General features: G+C 39.9%; 1 protein-coding gene across 1 annotated transcript; it reads right to left on the minus strand.

Moving 5' to 3' along the window:
• Positions 1–691: 691 nt before the first annotated feature.
• vat1l (vesicle amine transport 1-like) lies at positions 692–14,720 on the minus strand. The gene is made up of 9 exons (XM_070969736.1): positions 14,388–14,720; positions 13,651–13,780; positions 13,211–13,426; positions 12,661–12,803; positions 10,652–10,755; positions 8,466–8,521; positions 8,114–8,308; positions 3,700–3,783; positions 692–2,762 (listed from the first exon to the last, which is right to left on the minus strand). The coding sequence occupies exons 1-9, from the start codon at positions 14,600–14,602 to the stop codon at positions 2,664–2,666; spliced, it is 1,242 nt and encodes a 413-aa protein (XP_070825837.1). The 5' UTR covers positions 14,603–14,720; the 3' UTR covers positions 692–2,663.
• Between the last annotated feature and the right edge of the window lie 528 nt (positions 14,721–15,248).

Genomic DNA, 15,248 nt, shown 5'->3' on the forward strand with positions numbered 1-15,248 from the left:
TCTAAATCACATGTTTCCCCCCTTACGTGAAATAACCCCCAGAATGTATTGATTCTGACCAAACATGGTCGTTAATGTTAAAACTGTGATTGATTCATCGGCTGGAACACATACACCTACCACTCCAAGATGATCTTCTGAATATATAGTTTTCCAGAAAGTTCTAGAAGCTGTGTCTTGAGTGAAAAGATGAGAGATGCATATATATATATACAGCAGGTGTAAATGGATGTGAACTGGTCCTGTACTGTAGCTTACCGTTGGCTTTGTATGCTCCTCCGATGCAGCCTCTGCTAACTTATCTCCTTTCATCTCGAGGCACGCATGAAACCAGAACTAACCGTGAGTTGAGGATGAGACAGGCAGCTGCTGCACTGAGGGTCAGCAGGTCTGGTTTAATTAGTGATTAATGATCACACACAGAGATCTTCACATACAAGTTTGCAACTATTCTGCCAACAGTACATTAATTGATTCAGGCTAGGTTTGAAATGCCTTACTTTGTTGCCATCTGGTGTCAAACTGGGGCTATGCAGAAAGTGAAATATACTACTACAATATTACAAATTTTGAAAGGTAATGTACACTGAAAGGAGGGACACGTCTTTTATGTGAAACAGAGAGAACTGCAAATCTCACGCGAAGCTGAATGAAACAATCAACAAAGAAATGACCATCAGATCATGGAATGCTTTGCAGATAAATTTATTCAAGTAGCTGTACTCAAAGAAAGTACACAACAAAAAATGTGACGACCACAGGTCAACTATAGTTTATAAGGAATTTTCACTACAAGGCTAAGCACTTCTTTAAACACATTTTAATCCTTTTTTAAACAAGGCAAGATGAATACACACTCAAAAACATACTCACCCTCTCTCTCTCTCTCTCTCTCTCACACACACACACACACACACACACACACACACACACACACACACACACACACACACACACACACACACACACACACACACACACACACACACACACACACACACACAGACCTGACATTAAAGGCATCAAAAGTGAGATGTAATTCCAAGGTGTGTCCTCATTTCCAAGTCTAGGAATCCATTTCTAAACTGAAGGTTAGTGCACCATCAGCATCGCCTCCCCACCGGTTAGCATTCTGTTCTCCCCTGTTAATCCTGCTGTTACTAACTTATTTTGAACTTCTTAAGATGGCATGATTATGAAACAGACTTATTCTCTTGTTTTAATAGTTGAGAGAATACTTTTGGATGTGTACTCTGGTTTTTGCTTTAATAATTCAAGTAAAGTAATAAATATTTCAGAAGACTAGCCAATAGAAAACACACCAGATAAACATGGCCGAAGAAATGGCGAAGAGGAAATACAATGCAGTTTTGTTTTTACTTTGACAAATGAGAAATAAAAACAGATCAGTCATCTGTCGTAGTAAGACACATCATCCTGTCTGTATGCGCCAGCTCACTGTAAAAATAAGTTATGTTGGAGTCTTGTGGCACTTTTGTTGTGAGGCACCAGCAAGTAAACGACTTTGGTCAGACAAGCCACAGTCCTTGAACTGCCGTCTGACTGACCACTTCATGACCTCCCACTCAGAAAATGCAGAATTTACTGATTTATTTCATGTTCATCTGTATTTACATATGATCTGCAGGACTCTGACACAGATATAAATTTGACACTCATTTTTGTTTTATGCCAGTGCTTAAAAATCCGACCTGCCTACAAATGTAACACTGCACGGTGTCAGATATTATTTTAGTAAAAGTTCTGAATAAACAGTTTAGTGGGAAAATTCGTCAGCGCTCTGGTGGCAGCATAGATTCACTTTACTACAAATGATATGATCTTTAAAAGTTTACCCATCTCTTTTTAACGTTCTCGTGAAAAAAATACCTTTCTTGTTTGTTCAATGCGAACTTCATACGAGGAAAGCAGTTCAAGTATCAAACACTGGTGTGAAGCTCCAAGGCACTGGTGATCTCGTCATGTTACACGGCTGACACCTAAAAGTAAAATAGCATGCACATATCTACACACTGACTTTTCTACCTCTACGCCCTTCCACATTATTATTGTAACACAAGAAAATGACTCACTGTTGGTCAGAAGCATCAAAAGATTTTCTTAAACGTGTCAACTGTTTGCTCTGATTGTATGACGGACATCTCTGAGGACGGACATGATATGACACTCAGGTGCTTTGCTAAATCTGTTTTTAAGGGTGCTAATCTGACAGCGATAACAGCAAGTTAGCATGCTTACTCAGTCTGCTGCTAATCCAATAAACTGTTGGCAGATACATTTCACTGGAAAATGGACACAAACCTATTCACATCATTGGCTAGCACAACACCACTTCCTAATAAAGAATATAATACTATGTGGAGAATGGCACTTGTTGCCTGTGTGGCAAACACTGTTGGTCTTCATTTAATCAGAGACATGATGCTTGACCAATCAGCTGACAAACAGTAGGTAACAGACAAGAGGCACAAGCATATTCTGTACACGCGCACATACAATCATGCATACATGCATACAGCACATGCATACATACTGCACTTACACACATACTGCACAACACGGCGTGTGTGGTTGTGTTCCTCTGTGGGGAGTGTGTGCAGCCTCTCCAGTCTCTAGGTGTGTTGCAGTGGGGTTTGCTGGGTTTAATGGATGAAAGGCATTCGCTCCTTGCTGTCGTTGTCTCCCTCGGGCTCCTCTTCTTCCTCTCCCGCTTCACTGGTCTCGGTGCTGTCGCTGGCCATCTAGTGGGGAAATATTATTCAGCGATCATTAGCTGTACACTGAGAGACTCGAACAGAAACACGAAGGTGAACATCAACGTTGAGCTGACCTCAGGCGGGACTGTATACATATATATATGTATGTGTAAATGTGCCCTCTGCTAATGGGCAGCTGTATACACGCTCTATAATACTTTTAATATGAGCATGTCCACACATCTCATGGTTTTCTCATGATCACCATGGAAACGACAGGAGGAAATCCTACTCAGTGCCTCCTTATGAGCCTGACTGGACCTGAAAATATGCAGTATGATCAGAAATCATCAGAAATGATCATTAAAAATGATGTTCAAAAGCATTCTTTGATGGTCAGTAACTTGATGTAACTCCCCCAGTCTGGTTCTCTGGTTTCACAACTGTCAGTTTATTGCCATCTTCCTCTTTCTTTTTCCTCCTGTCAGTAATGTAAACACAACCACTGATGTCATATAATACTTACATTTTCAGAGTTTTTTTTTCCTAATCTGGCATCCCGATTAATCAAATCAAACTAAATGAATTGAATTATCTTAGTTTTACTTCCACTGAGTGATAATATCATACAAAATACATCAAACTGGAAGCTGTAAGAGTAAATCACACTTTCATAATGTGTTCTGTGCGACATTTTAAGCATTGTCTGTTGTGTTTCCTGTTTGTTATTTTTCATTTTTATTATAATATGGAATACAAACAGCGTGTTAACTTGAAATAATTTCAGCCACTCTTATCATAAAAGATGCTTGTTACATGAGCTGCTGTGAAAATCATAAATCTTTGTAGAACTGCTCTTAAACTTAAGGTCAGTCTTTATTGACAGATGGAGCCCAGCGGCCCGGCTGCACAACCCCGTCTGTTGATGTAGGCACTCTGATTTCATTCCTACCATTAACTAGGGACAAAATGTTCTTGTTACCAGAGGGGTGGGAGCCTTCTCAACGTCCAGAATGAGTTTTCCTATGTTGCCTCTGTCATGAATTCTCTGCATGGCCTCTTTCACCTGAGAATGAAAAACAATAAAAGCAACTTACTTTCAGCAAGCTGAACTACTGAGAATGATAGTGTGAAATTCCAAATGAAATCTCACAAAATAATGACTCTTATATTTAACATCTAAAAATAGCATGACAATTAACAACAACAACAACAAGAACAAATAGTTGAGATTCTCCATACAGACATTTAATTTTAGTTAAGTGGCATTAATTTAGCATGAAATAAATGTGCTTCTTTCTTCTCTGTGGTTGGTGTATTTCATTTAAACCAACCACAACTCAAAGTTATGTGATGGTATCAGAGCGTATTAGGCTGTTTCTACATCTGAAAGTCTAATCCAGATTGTTTCATAGAAAAACACAATAATGGCCTTAATGCTGAGAAAATGATGCTGACTCACCCTGCTGGGCCACATTACATGTTAAACACTTTACTAATAATTATAATTTATACTAAGCACACAAGCACATCACTTCATTTTACCCATGATTTCTGCAACAATATAGGCTGTTTTCTCCATAAGAGATCTGATTAACCAGCTTTAGACCAGCATGGCAGAGTGGACTCTAATAACAAATGATGTGAATAATACACATTTCTGCAGAGAAGACACATTCTCACACAACTTTAGAGTCAAAAACAAAACAAAAATGATTTCAATATTCACCTTCTTAAAAAAGCTTACACCAACATTATAAAGTACTCAGCTCTGAAAAGACACCACATCCCATTTATGTTTGTCTCATTTAAGTGAGTACAAATGATATGTGAAATAACCTTTTACTAACTTCAGTGAGGATTGTTTTAAGACAGCGTTGGCTTACTCATCTTCTCACTTCTTCTCAACTTCCATTTCCTAATTACCTCTAAAAAACAGATTCAGGTGATGAGATTTTTTGTTGTCTATGAAGGCAGGAAAATTTCAATTTAGAGCAAATTAAACGTAATCTTACACAGTAAAACAGACACCATGTTTCTTTAAAAAATATGCAAACTACATACTTATTATCATACTATATACTACTATTTATTACTATATATATTACTTTGTGTAACTATTATTATTGCAAGTATTGTTATTATTGTTATTTTATAGTATTAGCAGTAGTAGTATTCTAGTGTATCGTTCTTGTTACTAGTTGAACAATTTTTGTGTAGTTTTCATGATGTTAATTAATGACAGAATTTTCACAACATGAGGCTGTGACTGTGACCGCTGAGCAGATATGTTTGTGGCTCCGTGTCACCATCTAATTGGCAAAAGGATAACAGAAGTTAAGTTTGATGAAAGCTTTCAGACTTTTTTGAGGGTGCGATTATTGTGAATCTGGTTTTACTGCAGCACTTTCTGGTCTGAGTCCAACAACATACCTGGCAGGTCAAAGCTGTAAACGGTAAAACATCAGTGCTACTCATTAAAACTTGTCTGACTCAACTGTGCAAAGAAAAATCCACACATCACAAAAGATTATGCAGGATGCAGAATCTTGCTTTCTCATTACAGTCTACACAAAGACACAACTGACTGTGCGTCTTTGTCTGGATGCCGTTGTGTCACAAGCATTCATTTGTTAAAAGAAATAGCGGAAATCAAGCCAAGAGTAAAAATAGGTCAGAAACTTGTTCAGCACTACTGCGGGACAGCAAGTTTGCAGAAGAGATGGGATTAGATCTACTTGCACTGTAGGTTTTTTTCTTTCCTTGCACTTTCAATCAATTAACTTTGAGATACTAAACATGTTTTCACTTTTTTTTTAGTATTCTACAAAGCATTTCCCTTGGGACTTCATTTTCTGAAGTAAAACTGCTGTTGGTCAGACAACCTCATGTTATTCTGTTTCAGTTATACAGTCTGGAGCTTTTCATTCCAGAGAAAAAGGTTGCCATGGTCAACGTGAAAACCAACGCCCACTGAATTCTCCATCCAGGCATATCAACAAATGAGGCAGGCTTTGCCCCTGATGCTACATCCCACGCCATCCTCCCCTCTAATGAGATTCTTCACGGGCAATAGTTCCAGTGAATGGCCTGAGCAATCTGCCAAAGTTTAATGACAACACTATGTGGGCAGTTTCCCATGAGAAATGAAAATCTGAAGACAACAATCATTTCATCAACACATTCTCGCTCTGACTGTAGATACAAAGTTCAGAAAGACTTCTTGTAGTTAAGCTTGCTTTAGAGGGAAATATTTGATGCTCTTAACGAGGTGTTCAAACAGGAAATACTACAAGATTCCACTATGGCACTACTTTGGGTAATACCTGCTGACCTGCAGGAGAAGGGCCAGGAAATATCTTTTAAATATTTTGTTTACCGCAGCCTTAAAGTGCATAACCATCAAATGGCTCAAACCGGACCCTCCCACTTATAACATCTGGATTCAAAAAATCTGGGCCCTGTATCAGGTGGAGCAAATCACATATTCACTTAGCTTCAAAAGCCTACTTTTAATAAACGATGGAGCCCTGTGCTGTCTATATTGATACAATGAACCCTAGAATACTTAACTGATACACCTGTCACTTTTTCTCTCTTGTCATTGTGAAGACTGCATTGAGACTCTTACACCATTGCTCTGAATCCTCTTATTTTACTTTCATCCTTTATTAACTGTCTCTGAGTGGAAAGTTCTATCAAGCTGTTTCTGTATGTATTTTTTTTGTTTTGTTTTGTTCAATACCCAGTGTGTACGTGACACTTATGGCTGTAAAAGAAGAAAGTGTGTGACTAAAATGTTTGAAGTACTGTTTGTGATAAAAACAATTAAAAAGTAAGTTAAAAAAAAAAAAAAAGAAAGAATTCTTTTTTGGGTGTGAGATAAAGTCAAAACATTTTACTTGTAAGATTTGTCAGATATCACTGATGGGAACAATTAGACAAATCACTCTCACGTTAATCTTTATGCTGTGGAAATGGCTGTAACTTAAGTTATAGTGGTACAATAAGTCACATGTAGCTATTGGAAGTGGAAATAAAACCTGCAGTCAGTACCACAGACAGTGGCTTTCACCCTTTTGACTCTGTGACAGTCGCTGTTTAAAGTTATGGACCAGTATTCCATGTTAGCAAGGGTAAACCTTCAAAAGACCCTTTTTCACAACGTACATGGTCTTACATGTCATAGCACGTGTGATCAATAGCACTAAAAACAACAGCAACACATTTAGGCGAGCCAGCTCCAGGGTTGATGGAACTTGATGCAGCTGAGCCATCGTTACCAAAATGTTTGACTATAGAAGTCTGTGGTGACTGAATTTTTAGCGTTTGGTGCAAAAGCGCTCAGCTTAAAGGCCCTGCAAAGCCACATGGATGTTTTCACATATTCAAGCTAATTAGACTTCTGCTTATGTTACAGTGTGTCAAAGCCAGTGAGAATGTTCATGGCGTAGCCTTTCCTACTTCAGGTGCAGCAAAACAAATCAATTGAGCACAGTTTGCACACCAGGGCTGTCACTTTTAATTCAAAGTTTAAATTTTCATGAGAAAAAATAATTATCTGACCTTGTGAATTTGAATTTAAAATGTATGAGTGCAACGGCTTGCTTGCAGTGGTTTCCTGTGTGGTCCAGTAGAGGACGCAGAGCCAAACTTTGCAGTTCTGGGGCTGAATTTATCAGTAAGTGAGTCCACCTGAGCACAAACAGCTGCTCAATGTGATGCTGTTGCACTATATCTCCTGACAGGAGTTAAGGAAGATTTCTTGAACCCTGGATCAAAGAACTGACCAGCACACAATGGATGATAACAATCTGAGCACTGCAAGATATGCCAGCTCTGCTTTGGCCAAACTTAGACATAAGCAAGCGCACACTGCACTACTTTTTGATGTCTGTGTGAAAAGTGGCTGTTGTTGGCAAGGAGGCAATGAAAATGCTCTCTGCAGTTGGCAGTGCTTGTATGTTGTATACACAGCAGCAGCAAGACAATGTTAATTCTATTTTAAAAATTCAATATATTCTCAATGATGATGGATAAGATGATCCAAGGCCAATAATGTACATACTGTGATTATTATGTGTGTCGTCTACTGTACAAAGATTCACCAGAAACACAGTTGAAGAGTTTGTAGAAATCGGGAGTGAGGTGACTGGCGCAGAGCTTTGTGTGGGTGTGATAATAATTGAGGAAAAGGAAGATGCAACCTACCCACCATCTGTGGAAGAATGTCCAACAGCTGACAATGTCCCACAGAGAGCAGCAGTGACAAACAACAGTTTATATGCTGTCCAAGGTGTTTTGTCTTCTTATGTCACTACTGTAATCAGTTCATTGTTAATTTGGCCATAGCTGATCTCACCGTCTTATCCCCCTTCATCACCCCAGGCTCTTACCTCCTCCAGCGCCCACAGGGAGTCCACAACCGGCTTGATTTTCTTTTGGTCATAGAGACCCAAGAGTTTGTCCATCACTGATTTCACAAGACTACATTTTCCGTGCTTGAAGAGGAGGTTGAGAAGTGAAAATCCTGCTATAACTTTGTTCTCCTCATATAGTTTAATAGGGTTAACCTTCTCCACCTGCCACCACTGGAAAACACAAACAAAAATAAAAAAAACAAGTTCATCCGGATGACTCATTCGTATGTGTGTGTGTGTATGTTTGATTTGCCATGAAATGTTCATTGGATAGTAACAGGGTACTGTTTCTTTCAAACGATGATGACAGACAGCATCTCTGACTCACAGATTTTGCAAAGCTGAAGAAACTCTTTGTTTCCCCAGTTACCATGTTTGACGCGCCTGAAAAAACAGAAATAAAAGGATTGCGGTATGCTGTGCAAAAAGCTGGACAAAAGTGATTGGTCAGTAATCAGCAGCCACAAAGCATGAAGGATGAGGTGATGGAGAAACAGTTGGCACCTTTATACCCTTAGATCTCTAAAACTAATGAATCAATCTCCCTCTAATGCTGTTACTTGATTCATAAGGCTTGACAGGAACTAAAGTAATTAACAGAGATCAGATAAGAAGGGTAGCTGTGAGGGACAATACATTTAATTTTCAGGCATGTTTTATTCAACTGAGCCTCACTATTTCATCCCTCATCTTTAACGGAATAGTTCGACATTGTGGCAAATAAACATTTTCACTTTCTTGCCGAGCTTATGATGAGAAGAACAATACAACTCTCGTGTCTGCTTGTTAAAAATGAAGCTACAACCAGGAGACAGTTAGCTTAGCTTAGCATGAAGACTGGACACTGGGAAAGAGCTAACCTAGCTCTGTCCAGCAATGACAAAATGCACCTACCAGCGCCTCCACACCTCACCAATGAACACATTACATCTTCTCTGTTTAATCTGTACAAAAACATCAGTTTGCTGTTTTACAAAGTCATTGAGGAGGCGCCAGTTAACCTAACCTAACCTCCCATTGTGGGAGGAAGCCGGAGCATCAGTAGGAAACTATGTAAAACAAACAAAGTGGCAAATTTCAGGTAGACATAGATGCTAAAGAATGAAGGCGTTATTTGTGTGGAGTGTTAAATGAGCTCAGGGAAGGGGCTGATCTTAAAGAGAGTGGGAGATTGTACTAAAGTTTAGAGGCCATGACAGCAAAGATGCAATCACCATTGCATTTATATTTGGATTCTGGCATGACTCGGAGGTCAGTGTCAGTGTCAACAGTGTAGAAGTACACTGAAGTATTACAAGATTTTCTATTTATGTATTATTCTACCAAGGGGAGCAAGTAGATGGAGAAGAAAATGGGACCGAGTATGGAACCGTGGAGGACTCCACAGGAGAAATTGGGTAGGTCCATGGAAACTGAGAACCAATCCAGGTGGTTGACATCATCTTCGAGACTGTCTCCGAGAGATGCAGCAGAGAGGGGTTGGTAGACAGAATTTCAGCAAAGTCATAAATAAAAGAAGCAGAATATTTAGGAGGACTAAAAATGACTGGTACAGGGATGCAGAAGTACATCAAGAGGGCGGGGAGATATTCAAAAGATGTTAATTTTCCAAAAAACAACCGTTAGCAATGAAATGCAACAAGGCAAGCCTACACCTTTCCTATCAACTCTGGCAACCTTGATGAAATTGAAAAAAGGAGGGGCTGGCTCAATAAGGGCTTCTACACCAGGGATATTGCCAGACCTGCTTTCAGTCAGCAACATAAAATCAATATTATGAGAAGTTAATTAAAATGATTTGTTATTTTGCAACCTAACATTGAGTTGTGCGAGCTTCAGTAACTTCTCAGGAGGCTCTAACACAGGCTGTAAGTGACAGGAGCCTCAGATTAGAGTGGACCTTTTTTTTCCTAGCCGACATTGTTGGGGTTAACAGGAATTACAATGACCACAAGGATAGAAGTAATGGAGATACAGAAACACTTATTGCTAGTTTTGGGGAGGAGGAAATGGCAAGGAGACATCAAAGGAGAGGGATTCTGAATGGTCAGCAGGCGGAGGGAACATATAGCTGCCAATTCCTGTCCTCCCCACGTCAGAGTTTGTCTGGTGTGAGACAGTCAGTCAGTGAAAACAAGTGGGCAACAAGAAACAAGTGGGTGATGAAATGTGTGCCAGACATGTCTTTGCCAAGAGCAGCGACTTTCTCAAGCCTTGTTTGCCCCAGTTTCCAGTCTTTATGGGAAGATTTGCTGCACTCGAGCATCACATTTGATGTGCAGATGTGAGAGCGGTGGTTGGTTGGTTATTCTCATCAAGAAAGCATATAAGTATATTTCCCAAAAGGTCGAACTTTTCTCTCAACTGCTAAAATTAACTAAAAGTTGAAGCTAATTGACTAAAATTCAAACAAGACACTTCAAATTTGGTTATTTGCACGTTGAAAGTACTAAGTGGAAATGCAATGGTTACGATAACACACAGCAAAAGCAGGAGTACTGGAGGAGTACCCACCATAGAGGACGTAAGTTCCCAAAGGCTTGAGCAGAGTCAGACCTTTCCCCGTGTTCTCTCCACACAGGCAGTCCAGCACGACGTCTACGCCCTCTGGAGAGATCCTAAAACATCAAAGTGAAGGTGAAATCCACAGAAAAAAAGATTCACAACAAACAATTATTTTCATTATTGATTAATCCGCACGTCTTTAGAATTAATCATTTGGTCCGTCAAATATCAAAACATGTTCAATCTATTTCATTTGGCCCAACCAACAGTCAAAAACACAAAGATGTTCAGTTTGTAATGAAATGAAGCTCCAACCGGAGAATGGCTCCAATTTTTGCTTTATGAATGACTCTGATTACACGACTAGTCTTTGACCAAAAAAAATTACTTGCCAACTACTTAAGGAATTTGCAGCTTTTCTTTGCATTATATAATAAAAACTGAATATCTTTGGGGTGTGGACTGTTGACTGGTGACATGACCTCAGGCTTCAGGAAATTATGATTGTTTTTTTCTGTTTTTTTTCACCAAACAATTAATCCTGAAAATAATCAACAGATTAATCAATAACGTAAAAGCAGTTGCAACCCTAAAATAGCTGCATGATTAATTTTCTGTCAAACCACTAATCAGTTAATGGATTGTTTTGGCTCTACTGATCATGTTGTGATGAGTTCATCCACACACTTCTTTTTTGTTCAGATAAAGTTCAATCTGAGGCCAACTTCATACATTTACATGGCTGTCTGCCTTCTTTATGACTGTGAGCGCTAAATGCATAAATGCAACACATATATACATATTTATGAGTCCATATATTCAGTGTATGATTCATGCTCTGGGACAGCTTCAGGATTTGTCTAATCATGGATTCATAAGATGTGAGCATTGATTCTCTGGAGTCCTACTGTGATAAGAAAAGCTCTGATATACAACCCACATGTTTTCTTTCAAAGAACTAACTGATGTTTTGTAATGCCCACATTACTCCTCATCAGTAACATCATTAACATCATGTCACAGAAAGATTTAATCTTGTTATCGCACACAGAATCAGTGGAATAAAAAAGGTTTGCCATAATGGGACTCATTAAAGTCACAGATATGAAAGAATGAAAGGCATGTTATTATCACCATAATTCCTTACTTTCTGTGTTCTGGCCCTGGACACCTGCTTGGCTAAACTGCTTGGTGGTCTTGTGATTCCCATGGTTTTGCCTTTTGTAAAAAGACTAATTTAATTGTACTTTGCTCTTGATCCTGAGAAGAATGTGTGCGCCAGAGAGATGAAAGCCACATTAATCCACAACCACTGTTGACATGAAGGCAGAAGCATGAAACAATCAGTGCTCGTGAAAAAAATATCTCTATTCCCATGTATTATAATCTGAAAAATAGAATCTGAAAAATATGGCCTGTTTCATACATGTACGGTGCCTGTATCCTGGTTACATGACTCAACAGTGCAGCCATAAATTACTGCCAAAGCTCTCTGAAGCAGAGGAGGCAGAATGGTGATGAGCTTCAACATCTTCAAAAAAAAAAAAAAAAAAGGTTAAAACTTCACCACAGCAAATATGTGTCATGTTACATCAAATCTCAGGCAGTGTTTGCTAAAAGGCCTTTTCTTTGTTGTGCAAAATGGCCAACAGCACGCTGCGTTGTGGATGGGATGTGTGGGGTATCAGTGCTCGGCCCTAATTGGCTCAGTTGTTCCACATTGCCAGTGCGGACCTCCGCCCTACACAATGCTGCTGCTCTCTGAAATGAGCTGTGCGTTGCCATGGAGACCATGACCACACAAGACCAAATAAGGCAACAGGTGACATCTGCATCCTTGCAAAGCCCCCTATGCACAGTGGGGTCCACATTACCACATTAGTTCACATTTAATATGCTATAGCAGAGCTGCACGATGAGGTCCGGCATGTCATTTTTTATCATTTACTCTGTTGCACAAATACACCACGAGGAATGAAATGCAGACAACCATAATACAGCAAACTGTCTGTGCTTACTTTTTCACTTCTTGCATGTAATCGGTGTTTCTGTCAAAGAGGTGAGTCACCGAGTCTCTGATGGCTGCGTGTTTGAAACATGAGGCGATCCCAAACACTGTGACATTCGGAACGGTGGAGCACAGCTGAGCCACAGCTTGACCCTGAAAATAACACACAGTTGCAGCAGTGTATCAGTGCCTGAGAACACAGTAGAAAGGCAAAAGTACAATTTAATTATATAGAATTCCAGTTTGTGCAAAGCTTTTTATTAAGCGATTAACTTTAGTTATAACAACAGTGTTTCTGGAATGATTAGGCATTTCTTTCTTCAGCCATTCCAAAACTTACATTTCTCAAGATGATGTTTCAAGAAATTTTGGTATGAAATAATTTAAAATCTAGTCTATATTTTCATTTCACACTGTGGCATAAACAGCAGTTATTAAGCAATAACAGACAAACAGCTTGTTCCATTTGTGGATATGAAGCCGTCAGTTCAGATGAGAGCTGGATAAGATGTTGGAGCTCATTTTGTGCTGTGCAATAGTCAGATAACAGATGCACTTACTACACCGCCTCCTGCTGAGTGGACCAACACTGACATGCCCTCTCGCAGATTGGCAACCTCAAAGAGCATCATATAGGCCGCCACAAAGTTCAGGGAGAATGCAGCAGCCTCAGCAAAAGTCATCTCATCTGGCATCTTGTAGACAAAATCCACTGGTGTGCAAACAACTTCTGCCCAGGCATTGTAATTCACAAAAGCCATAACTCTATCGCCTATCTGGAAGAAACATGTTAGAGTAGCTGGATAACAAGCACACACTAACGGGAAACAACCATGTGGCGCTAATGAGGAAGTTATTAGCAGATTATTGATCAAGTGAAATGGATATCTCATAGTTACACTGACAGAACGTCTCTAGTTTTGTTTTGCACAGTCGGTTGCTCAGAGACTGACATTAATTCATACATCACAGCATTACAGACTTCCTTCATTTCACTTACCTCAAACCCTGCTGTGTTTTCACCCACTGACTCCACTATTCCAGAACATTCAAACCCCAGGACAAGAGGGGGTTTTGGAGGATTATCAATTGTCCCCTGGCGGACCATCAGATCCAGGAAATTCAAGCCACTGCAACAAAGCATACATAGGTCCTTACCTGCTCTTGATGAAGTGCCTCTGATTCAATTTAGAAAGTAAATCTTGCATCTGAACTGTCTCTAACTACTGGCAGCTATTAAAAAAAACAACAGAACTATTTAGTATGAGCTGTTACTGCCCTGTGCTGTTTATTTCGTTGTGATAAGCAGTGAGTCAGTCGTTATTCCCAAATGAACACAAGGCCGGAATCCACAGGAATTCTCTACTGAACATTGTTTTCATGACTCAAGGTTAGACAAACACTGTACTTAGGTTCAGCTGTAGTCTGCTGCAGCAAGGAGCCAATCAATGCCTTGTAAAGGCACCAATTACCGAAGAGAGGTTCTGATTGAAAATGACTGGATCTGCCTGAGAAATGCTGACTCCAGTGTGCTCTTGGTTTTGCTTGGTGTGAATGGGCTCCAGCGCCAGACTGCTCCAGAAAAGACCTGTAGCTTCACGACTGCGAAATTTTCGAAGATGTGTTGCTCAGCGTTCATACTCATAAATACAGCGTGTCGTGGGCATGCAACGGGGATGCCAGAGCGATCCATAAGTGCATGTAAAATGTGTGAGTGATATCTCCGTTTTTATTTACCATGCTTTGACGCGGATCTTCACTTCACCCTCCTGAAGCTCGGGCATTGCCTTCTTGGTCACCCTGAGTTTGTTAAGACCTCCGAAACCTGCCAGTGTCACCGCTCGCATTTCTTTGGCATCGCCGGACGACTCCACGTTTTCTGCTTCTTTCCCCACATGTTTGTCTATCATGCACTCGGTTTCCTCCGTCATGTCTGCTCCTTCTTTAGCCATGTCGGAGACCTGCTGCCGTGGCTCTGCGCTCCTCCTCGGGGCTCAGAGGGATGTGGCGTGCAGCCTGTGCACAGACCTGCGCTAAATGGATGGTTATCCTTAGTGGAGCCTGAAATCTCACCGCCTCCACTTTTATTCAGTCATGCAGAACTTATGTCCTGAATATTTTTATTATTATAATAATTATTATTATTCAAGTCACATAGATTGTGATTACTTCTACTGAAGTTTCAAGAATCTGCATTATGATTCAACCCTCAATATTGCCTTTGCTTATAACGGGTTGAAGTTTTATGTGCACCATCTGCTGGTGAAGTGTGTGCAAAACACTTCACTGTGTGCAAAAGTGTGAATACAACCCGTATATTCATGATGCAACCCCCGATGATCCTTCAACAAGTTTGGTTGTTACCTCCTGGACGGTTTCTCTCAGCATGTAACTGGGTCATAACTTATGTCCAAATGTCTTTTCTGTCTCAGCACTTGACACTGATGCTTGATCGGACCATTGCTGCATCTTTTTTTTTTTTATTTTATTTTTTTTTATCTTCAGTCTTGATCCATTAAGGCTCAACAATCAAGTAAGGTACTGACTTGGGCATCAAAACACTGAGGCAACTAAGGCAGAAATAAAAGAAGTTGGTTG

This window comes from Chaetodon trifascialis, chromosome 1 (genome assembly GCF_039877785.1).
Source record: "Chaetodon trifascialis isolate fChaTrf1 chromosome 1, fChaTrf1.hap1, whole genome shotgun sequence".
Lineage (NCBI taxonomy): Eukaryota > Metazoa > Chordata > Actinopteri > Chaetodontiformes > Chaetodontidae > Chaetodon > Chaetodon trifascialis.

What these genes read in the sequence shown, in the direction of transcription:
- vat1l (XM_070969736.1), bottom strand. Translation starts at nt 14,602, where the DNA reads ATGGCTAAAGAAGGAGCAGACATGACGGAGGAAACCGAGTGCATGATA. An exon ending in AAGATCCGCGTCAAAGCATG is followed by an intron (nt 13,781 to 14,387) that starts GTAAATAAAAAC and finishes GCTTTGTTGCAG; the next exon opens with TGGCTTGAATTTCCTGGATC. An exon ending in AGAAGGCTCCCACCCCTCTG is followed by an intron (nt 2,763 to 3,699) that starts GTAACAAGAACA and finishes TTTCCCCACTAG; the next exon opens with ATGGCCAGCGACAGCACCGA.